Here is a 10979-nt window from a genome sequence, read left to right as displayed (position 1 = left end):
AAAATGGCTAGGTATGCTGTGACATCACCATAACATCCAGTAGCGCACCATCAACTCCCTGCATCAACCTCATCATCCAGTCAGACACGAACATCATCACATCAATCATGTCCTATGTATCCAAGATGGGCTCGTAGTCCGTCTGGGGCCTGAGCCCCAATGGGTTGAATGGGAGCTAAAACTGGGTCCCCAAATCAAAATGCAGACTAGGCCCGACCTCCGGTGTATGTCCCTGGTGGCTGGTCCCGGCCTCAAAGTGATGTGACCCAGGTGATCTCAGGGACAAGTAGTCTCCGAGGACGGGTCTTAAAAGAGACCCAACTGCCGCCGAGGCTTCAACTTCAGCTATCGCTATTGGAACTAGACCATGCAGTTGTGGGTCAGCATACAGCATCCACTCAACCTGTTCACAAAATGAAAATTAATGAAAGCATTCAAATTTCAAATGCAATATTCATATTTAATTAAAATAAATTTGTAATTTATAAATATTTATCACTTACGTTCAGGATGCCAATCTCGTTCAGGGTACGACTGTAATACCTAAACCTGTGCTCACCTCTGACATTGTCTGGCCGGTATTGAACCCACCTACAATACCGCAAATGAGGCCACATTATTGCTCAATTTCATTAACTAGTGAATAATTTAGCGAAGAGTTTTTACAAAAATAGATGATACCTCTCGACTAGCGGAAACCAGCGAGTATCAAATCCATCAGGCTATAGCAACGGAATATGGTAATAGGCTCAGGACAACAGCAAGCTAACACAACCATCCAAATTCCACTGACCATGCTCCGTGGCACGACACATCTGGCGGTACAGCCATGCCAGCACTGCCGAGCCCCACGATAACCTGCCAAATGTTTCAAGGTCCTCTAGGAAGGGGAGCCATTTGATGTGCATCCGAGAGTCAGATACATCTGGGAATAGGATATCCCCGATCAACTACATGATATATCCTCTCGTGTACCTTAACAGGCACTCCTCATTGGCGTCTGGCTCCAGCTCTCCGTATACCATGTTGTGGAACCATGTGAGCTTCACAGTCCACTTGGTCTGTGACTGTCTGTCATCTAGGCCAGGAACAGCACCCAGTAGCTACTGGCAGAAGTTCTCAATGAACCATCCCTAATGGTGCTGCTCCCAACCACCTATGCATCCGCTAATAAGATCACCGTCAATCTTGAGTCCCAGTTGATAGGCCACGTCCTGTAAGGTGATAGTCATCTTCCTGCATGGTAGATGAAACGTGTGGGACTCAGGCCTCCACCTCTCTATCAACGCTGATGCCTATAGCCAGTCATGCTCGAACTCAACCATATATACCACTTACTCAAATTCGGCTCGTCTGAGATATAGCCTAATTTGCTCCAGTGACCGTCTCATCAAATTTTCTTTGGTGCGTAAGATCCGAGAAGCCTACCAAACAGAAACAAAAAATAAAAAAAAGGGACAATAAACACATAAAATAATAAATTCACCGTTTATTAATTACAATAAAATAAACAACAGTGATAAACGTGTACCACTCGATCAAGTCTACCAGCGATGTGCTCAGCCTGATCCAATCTACAAAGCGTATCCTCGTTGCCCAATAACTGCTGCTCCATCTAACCACACTCTAGTAAAATAAAATAGTAAAATAAAATAACATATACTGAACTCAGTTTCTTTCACATTAACTAAATTCTTAAAAAATATATTTAAACCTACTAATTGTCTACATTAATTCTTAATCACTTTATAAACTTACTAATTAAAATTTAACCCAACTAACACCCTAAACAACCCTAATCAATAACTAATTGAACTCTAAATTTTACTAATAATGTTTCTTTCTAATCTAACCTAACCTAACTAATTACACTAATTACCTTCTAATTCACAACTTAAACTAACTATTCTGACTAAACTAACAAAGAATTGACTAATACCTTATACTAATTAACAGGTTATAAATAATAAACAACAACTATACTTGAAAACAATAACATAAAAAACCTAACTAGCATGTTATATACTCTAACTAACATGTAAACAGTGCACAGTAACTCTAAATAGCATTTAGTTAGTAACTCTAACTAACATGTAAACAGTAAACAGTAACTCTAACTAACATGTAAACAGTAAATCTATTAATCTAACTAACATGCAACCACTAAACAGTAATTTTAATTAACATGTAAACAATAACTCTAACTAACCTGAAAATAGTAACTCTAACTAACATATTATTTACTGACCTAAAACTGAAATATCGTGGATAACGAATTTTATGGACGTCAAAAGACAAAAAATCTCGTACAGAAGAATCTGACTATCACAAGTGAAGGAGGAACAAAGTGAATTTAGAGGAGAAATTTGGAAGGAATGCGACAAATGAGAATGGCCCCACGTTTATATACACTGCCGAACTCAACCTAAAGTTCGTCAGTGGTTGCGGCAAACTCTATATATATTATAGAGTTCACCGGTGGTGCGGCGAACTTGCCCTTATGCCAAAAATAAAATCGCATTCTGGAAATTAAAGTTCAATGATCTTGTTTGAGGAATTAATTTTTTTATTTTATTTAAAAAAATCCTATATATGAAGACATATTTGAAGCCTTTGTCCGAGTCACTTTGACACACCACCTGTCACATCCTTCGAAATCAAGTTTTTTAGTCATGAATATTTGTTCGAAAGTCTTCATACAATAAGGTTTTTTCTTTCGTCCAATTGGTACGCAACATAAAAAAAGAGCAGCTCTAAATGCTCATTAACCAAATAACTTCATTCCACTTATCAAAAATTATAATCACCAAACTCACATTAACCAAATATTTATCTTAACATAAACCTTCAACAACACGTCAGAATCCATAGGTATGGATGTTTCCATAGGTATGGATGTTTGTGTGTATCCATACTAGAAATTTTGTCTAATAGAATATGCTTATTTTCATTGTTATCAAATTCAGACCGAATTGGTCGGTTCGACCAAAAATCTGATAAATTGAACTCTTAATTGATCCGAACTAACATTCAAACCGTACAAACAAACAAATCAATTAAACTCAAAAATCGGCCTGAACAGATCAACCCATACCATTTCAAAAAATTGACATTGCTGGGATTCAAACTTGTGCGTGTTGGAACATAGAGGACTTTGCAACTACTTGGCTAAGATACTTTTTAATGTTATAAATGCCTTTGTATAAATATTGGGTAAAGTATATTTTTTGTCCCTGAAGTTTGACAAAAGTTTCAAAAATATCCCTAAGTTTTATTTTGTTTCAATTTTGTCCTAGAAGTTTTCGATTTGCATCAAATATACCCTTAGCAGCTAATTTTTCAAAAAATTTAAGACCAATTCAACAACAATTTCATAAGAACAACCCTCAACACAAGCAAATCAAGCATCATTTTCATGCATTATTATTAGATTGGTCTTAATTTTTTTGAAAATTTAACCGTTGGGGGTATATTTGATGCAAATCGAAAACTTCTGGGACAAAATTGAAACAAAATAAAACTTAAGGGTATTTTTGAAACTTTTGCCAAACTTCAGGAACAAAAAGTATACTTTACCCTATATTATAACTTATTAGACATATCTTAATTAATAACTTTATCTTATTAACTCTTTTAATCATGCAAAATTTAAAATTTTCTTATCCTTTTGTCTTTTTATTCTAATGAATAATTTTTAATTTAATTTAATTGAATTTTTTTATTTTATATTTACTCATTTAAATTAATTATTTTTTAATTTTACATAATTATTAAAATTTTATATAATTATTTAATTATAATCGAATTAACCGACCTGTAACATATCAATTAAACTAATAACCCAATAACATAGTAGTATGATTTGATTGATTAGCGATTCCGTTGTGATAAATATGCTTATTTAGTTATTTTAACCGAATTATAAGGTGAGGCGTTTATTGTGTTCAGCATTGGTATATGTTAGCTATTCTATGTTATCGGATACTAAAATGCGCCTGACGGACTATCTGACATTCTGACTCAATTTTACTGTACCGTGATATCAAACACTGCGAGTAACGGCGATCCAATCGAAAATCTATATTCTATGAATAGCGACAACAATCGCATTCTTGAACGGAAGAGAATATGGCGACTGAGAGATACGCTTCTCCCCCTGCCACCTCGGCTGAGGAAAACGCTATGTCAGTAACAACTAATTTATTTGGTTCAGATTCACTTAGCTTAACCCCTTTTATCTTCAATTTCACGTTATGCTGTTATTTCTAGGCATTGATAAATGATTCTTTTTTTACTTTTTTGTTTCTTAGGTTCCTTGATATATTGCATGAAGCTCCCCTATTCGCTCACCGCAAGCCTGCAAGGGTTTTTGGCAGTGTTTTTTATTGCATGTTACTGGCAAGTTCAAATCTGTTCTTTGTTTTAATTAATCGTTGTTGGCTGATTGATTTGGCAGGCATTGATGTTCTGGTTGAATTGAAAAAGTTGTTTGAGTTGTTATGCATATCTTATGTTTGTTCAAATTACTGAGTGAGTTGGCTTGTTGTTTCTTTACATTTTAGGCAGGTTATGCTACCTTGGCCATAGGAACTGAGTGGATTTTTCGCCCCAAGCAAGAAGTGATCTCTCCAGTGCTTTGTAGTTGCGATGTTCTTCTTTTGCTGTTAACAGGTTTTTTCCGTGCATTGCTCTTGTTTCATTCTCGAAATGAAGTTTTTCTGTTGGGGAAAAAATGTAGCTAAATTTGAAGTGGCCTTCAAATAGATATCTGATGACTAACGATGCTCCTGCTTTTAGTTAGTTCAATGTCAGTACTGACATTTTTCTAGCTTTCAGGTGACAAGTTTATTGCTAATAATGTTTCTAAATCATCAATTCTCTCACGTTAGAATGTATTAGAAGAACCTGTGCTACACATTTCCTGTTTTGTGAACGGTTGTAGAGTAGTAGTCTAGTAAATCAGAATCCTGATGCATTCCCCTCCCACCAAAATTTCAAAATTCTTTTTCCCATTTTGGTGTAGCTTGTATTTTCTAACTTGGTTTTAATAGAAATATGTAGTTTCTGTTCTTGTTAATAAAGCAATATACTAGACTACGTAATTGTTACTTTAACATTAGTATTTCCCTTTTTTCCCAATGGATACAGTTATTTTTAACACATTCGTTGAAATTCGCAGTCCCAGTTAATCTTCTTGTTAATGTGGTAGTGTGTAAATATTTATACAATGATGAATAATTTATATGCTAAATGCATTCAATTACTTTGAACTTGCAATATAACTGTGTTGAACTTTGTAAATCCTGGAAACAGACAATGCTGTGGAGGTTTACATTGTTATCATGTTCATAAGTGCTGATGTATAAAATTAGCAATATTGAGTGTAGCATATATGATACATACATAATTTATTTTTATTAAGTATGATATACTTAAGCTATTTGTATTCAATCTTTTAATGCAGTGTTTTACTGGGTTTTCCATACTTTACTGTTTCAGGTATCTTTCAACAATATCTAGTTTATCAAGTGCAGAAGATACGCTTACAGGTATTTCTTCAATGGCAAATTTTTTTACCATAACAGTAGTTTCTTAATTTCACTGTCTGCAAGCATGCACTGGAATATTTTGGTTTTTTTTTTTTTTTTAAATGGAACTGTTTTACTTCTAGGACTCTGGAATCTGAGTTAACATCAAAAGCTTGAGATAAGGAAAGAATTAGCAAAATAAATTTTGCAAGATCTCTGAAGGTTTGAGTTATGTTTAGTGGTGTTTTACTGCTTATGTGGTTTTTATGGTTGACATGATTTTCAGGGCTATTATAGTTTCAGCCAGAAGTTGAAATTCATTATTCGCATACCCTTTTCAATTACAGCATATGGTATGTATTTTGGTTTCTAGGCCTTTTTAAACTTTCAGATCATGCTTAAGTGTCAACTGACATATATGTGTGAAGAATTAACTCAAAGTAGAAAACGTAAACTGTTTAGGTGGATGCACATGAATGGGTATATATTTATAAATTTGAGGATAGTTCATTTATAGGTTTACCATTATGATGTACATATATTCCTGTACTTTTTTAAATTTCAGGAACTGCTGCTATGCTACTTGTTATAGTCTGGAAACCTTACACCGGCTTTTTGTCAATCCCTGCAATATTGAGGTATACTCATCATCTTGTTATGATTATTTACTTTAGAACTTTTACAGGGATAAGATTATATTGAGATTGAAAATCCAATATCAGCAATATTATGTTAGCTCCAACTATGACTATATCCTTAACCTGAATCTTATCAGTAAAAGTGCCAAAGATCTTCGATTGATGAGAAAATGAAGCATTTTCCCTTTGCATCTTTTCTTGTTTATCTAAATTTTTTATTTTGTTTGGATGATGATAAAGAATTGTCTTATCAGTATATGGTAATTTTAGCATATAGCAATTTACAGAATTGTCTAGCTGCTATGCTTAGCAGGAGGAAGAGTTGGTTGACAGTTGACAGCAGACATTATGTGTTTTGGCGTCCCCTGTTCAGTTGGATCAAGTTGATGCAATGAATCCATAAATCCAAGCTAAACCTGAAGGTCGTTTAGGATTAGTTCAAGTAATCAGATTACTTCCAGATGAAACCAGATTAAATCAAATGTCTTTTATAAATGGAAATACAAATAAACTAACTATTGTAGTGGTATAGCCAACCTGATCAACTGATCAGCTATTTGCACTTATGCTTTGGTAATTAAGTTACTCATTATCTTCTTTTTCTGCATTCATTTGAAGTACCTACCAAAATCATTATTAAGCTTCTTATAACCAAGCTTTACGTTATTATGGGTTGCTAGAAGATTTTTTAACCTAATGACCTAAAGTAAATATTATAATTTCTTTGAAACATTTTGTTTTACTATCCGTATAATCTCCACCGTTTCTTTATTATCATGTATGTCTAAATTTGTTATAACCAAGTCCTTGTTCCATGTCTGGCACATCTTATATTCTTATTCCCTTTGTGCTATGTTCTCTAAGCCATGACTGAAAATAAGCTGTTCACCTATATGTCTTTCTTTGATTGCTTCAAAATTCTACAGGATCATTATGGTGGCTGAAGCAGTATGTGCTGGATGTTTCATGAGTCTTTACATTGGTAAGTGTTTTTGTTTTTACCTTAATTTTCCTTTGTTCTTTCTGGTTTGTTCTTTTTCCCTTTTTCTGGTGTAGAGAGAGTTTATTTATTTATTTATTTAGTAAAGTGGGAGTTTGGGGGAATTGTGAAGCTGAGGGGATGAGTTGAGCAACAAAATTCCATCCTAGGGGAGCAAGTACTAATTTGTTTCTTGCAAGGAGACAATAACAAAATAAAAATTGGCAAATTTTGGAAAAATTAAAGGGATGTCTGGAGCCTTTGGGTGCTTTTGCAACAGCTCCTTGTTGGATGATAATACTATAAAAATGTGCCTGAGGTGAATGATATTATACAAAATTAATCTATGCAATGCAAGCATTTTTCTTCTTTTTTCTTCATTTTCTTTTTCTTTTTTAAGAACAAAATATCTAGGGATATCTTATGCTTTGGAATGTATGAAGTCCCCTACAGTCCCATTTTGGTTAAAAACTGAAAAAGGATGGGAAATGATCTATTGCGCTCTACAAATCTGTATTATTAGTTAGAAAAGATATTATATTAATACGCTTTAGTTAAATTCAACTCACTTTGCAGTTTCGATTGTTGTATAGGAATATTTTCACCTGATCCTTTCCTTTGTGTTTTTTGCTGCAAACAGGTTACATCCATCAGTATAATTCATTGAACTCCCATCCTGATGTTCTCAAGTCCTTATACTCACCACTTCAACCATCAAGTTCTTTGGAGGGTCTAAGGCAAACATTTTGTAATCTAGTTTCTTAATTAATTTATTTCTGTTATTCAATATACATGTTGAACTTTCAAACCACAATCAGCAAAATATAGTTTTTCTCCATGCATAGTGATCTACCCTCTATGCATTCCATTGATAATGCAAAGGATGCAGATGCAAATCACATCTGCGAAGTTTAGACACTAAAATTAGTACATCTTTGATGTAATAGGTACCATGATGGTAGACTCTCTGATCAGCAAATGGCTTTGCTACAATATCAGCGTGAGAATCTACATTTCTTGAGTGAGGAGGTATATGCAATCTGAAACATCTATTTTATGTTGATTTAAGGCACTTCTTTATCATTTAGGGATAGTCTTTAAATTCCACTAACGAGAACATGTATTGTCCACCAACATTTTCCCTTTTAGGTTCTTCGGTTGCAAGAGTCCTTAAAGAAATATGAGCGAACTGATGATCGAAGCACACCACAGGTAATCATGAACATGAATGAGTTGAGTTTAGTTTGCATACGGATGCAATGAGCCAAGTTTAGCTAAACCAGGCCTGTTCTAAAACTTTGCTTACTTAACATATATTTATCAGGCTTGGCTTGAAAAAAAAAAGTAGCTTGTTTTCTTTAAGTGAGTTCAGCTCACAGGCTGCTAAGATCCATTGTGCCAATTTATACATTATGTTCAGGGAATGATGTTAGGTTTGACAGACGTTGATCTAGGATCCAATTCAAATGTAACCAGACTGCTGTTGTTTTACATAATTAAAATATGGTCTACCCAACTTAAGTATAGAATATGAAAGTTCAAGCTGAACAGATGTGCCAACATTTTCAGGTTAAGCACAACTCATTATTTTAGGAGCCCTACTTATTGTGTTATTATTAAAGAATTGAGCAATGACAAAGTTGAAAACTGTCCTAAAATCATTGTGTCATGTATATATTTGGTGGCTCCATCTTCATTCACACCTTTTTTCTTCTCATAAATTATTTCCTGGGAAACAATTGCTTGTGTTGCAGGTTGATCTTGCCCATCTATTAGCAGCTCGTGACCAGGAATTGCGGACACTTTCTGCAGAGGTAACTATTGCCTGTCAATTTTAAATGTGAATATAAATTTTGGATAAGTTTTCAAATGAACCTTCAGTGATGCCGTTGACTCTATTGATGAGTTCTAACAAGATTAAGCATACATTGTTTCTATATTTAAGTTGACTCTATTGATGAGTTCTAACAAGATTAAGCATACATTGTTTCTATATTTAAACTTACCAACGCTCAAAAGGGTAAGGAGGGAAAGGTTCAAAAAGAGCAACAAAAGAAGTTACTACAGCCAAACCACCACAAAACGAGTTACAAAAACCAAACATTCTACACTCAACCATCCTAATACACCATATAGAAATTAATATGTTCCACTTCGTGTAGAACTAGGACACCAAGATCTCCAGCCATGGGCCAAACCAAGTCAGAGCAATCTTCAAGCAAACCTCCTTTTAAGCATAACCACCTTTGCAGCAGCACAACTCCTATGTGAACTAATAGCTGTTTTAAGTGAAGCATACCTATTAAGGTCAAGCTGTTTTAAATTTGATGGAGAACTTGCTATGAGAATTCATTGTGAGATCCCATAGGCTCAAAAAGAGAATTATTTGAATATTTAGCATTTAAAATCTGGCTACAAAATTTTCTAAGAACAGTTTACTTTCTGCGTTGATTTTCAACGAAATTGATTTGCTAATACCTATTGCGTTTTACACAATGAAGTGATGAATTAGTGATTAAGGACTAAACTTTAGTCACAATATGTATTAGATACCATTCTCTTTCATCTTTTCAAGACAAATGGTACCTTACTGGGAGTTTTTATTTTACACAGATGAACCAAGTGCAATCTGAGTTAAGGCTTGCGCGGGCCGTGCTTGCTGAGAGGGAGTCAGAGATCCAACATGTTCGTACAACTAACAATCAGGTAACTTGGAAGTTTTTCCTTAAAAACATTACCATGTCAATGATACCATAAGGTGCTAACTGATTCTCTCAATAAACATACACAGTATGTAGAAGAGAATGAAAGACTCCGGGCTATTTTAGCAGAATGGAGCACTCGAGCTGCCAAGGTAAATCGTATTTGTAATTGTATACTCATTATATGATATCACAAATGATATGGGTGAAACCACCAGTTACACCAGTTCCCCCAAGATATATTATATTTTCTTTTCAGAAGTTACTCCGTTGATTAATGTGTTGATAAATTAGTTCCTAATAAATCAATTTGCTAATGAAGTAACCTCCAAATTATTTTTAAACACTAAGAAAGCCCATATCAATAATAGAATTCAACATTAGCAATACCATAAGTTAATATTCTTTAGCCACTAGTTTGTCAAAATAATGGTGATATCAAACTGGTGGCTCTCCCATGATGATGGTATGAAACAGCAATCCAATGTGAAGATAGTACATGCTGGTGTTTTTCCTTCTTAATATGGTTTCTGCTGAATACTTTTTAATCTAATGATTTAATGAAAAGCTTGAACGAGCACTGGAGGCTGAGAGGATGTCAAATCTAGAGTTGCAAAGGAAGATCTCCGCGCAATGAAATCAATCACGTACCTCAGAAGATGCAACTGAACAAGGAATCTAATTCAGTTGTCATCCAAATACACTATAAAGTTCAGGCAGGTGTAACGATTAAAAATGTGGTCGACTTGTGCGTTCAGTACCGTCACTGTTGTGAGAAGATCCAATCATTGTACATAGTAGTCCATAACGATGTAGTTTGATTATGAGTTGCCGTTTTGAGCCAATCCATATTTGTATCATTCATTTAAGAAAAAACAATTTTGTATTTCCCTGTAGCGTGTTTAATTGTTAAGGCACATAAATATATTTCTCATTAAAGTTTAATTTTACCTCTAATAAGGAAGAAATTGGTGATCAAGATGTGGCTGGTGAGGATAGAGAGAAATTTTAAAACTTTTGAAAGGATAAAATTGTAATAAAACTTTACGCCTCATGCTATCCATTTTCTAACTTTCCACTAAATACATATATTTCGTACGTAGTTAAAATTTGTCATAATAAACAAATAGTA

The 10979-nt window shown here is 34.3% G+C and overlaps 1 protein-coding gene across 1 annotated transcript; it reads left to right on the top strand.

Moving 5' to 3' along the window:
* Positions 1-3982: 3982 nt before the first annotated feature.
* On the top strand, positions 3983-10738 carry LOC107479130 (protein FIP1). The gene is made up of 14 exons (XM_052258084.1): positions 3983-4184; positions 4311-4402; positions 4567-4671; positions 5500-5549; positions 5815-5881; positions 6094-6166; positions 7093-7148; positions 7786-7882; positions 8093-8174; positions 8295-8357; positions 8900-8959; positions 9759-9851; positions 9937-9999; positions 10416-10738. The coding sequence occupies exons 1-14, from the start codon at positions 4129-4131 to the stop codon at positions 10482-10484; spliced, it is 1026 nt and encodes a 341-aa protein (XP_052114044.1). The 5' UTR covers positions 3983-4128; the 3' UTR covers positions 10485-10738.
* The last annotated feature ends 241 nt before the right edge of the window (positions 10739-10979 follow it).

The sequence above is a fragment of the Arachis duranensis genome, chromosome 3 (assembly GCF_000817695.3).
Source record: "Arachis duranensis cultivar V14167 chromosome 3, aradu.V14167.gnm2.J7QH, whole genome shotgun sequence".
In the NCBI taxonomy this organism is placed as follows: Eukaryota; Viridiplantae; Streptophyta; class Magnoliopsida; order Fabales; family Fabaceae; genus Arachis; species Arachis duranensis.
This window is presented reverse-complemented; position numbering and strand designations above follow the sequence as displayed.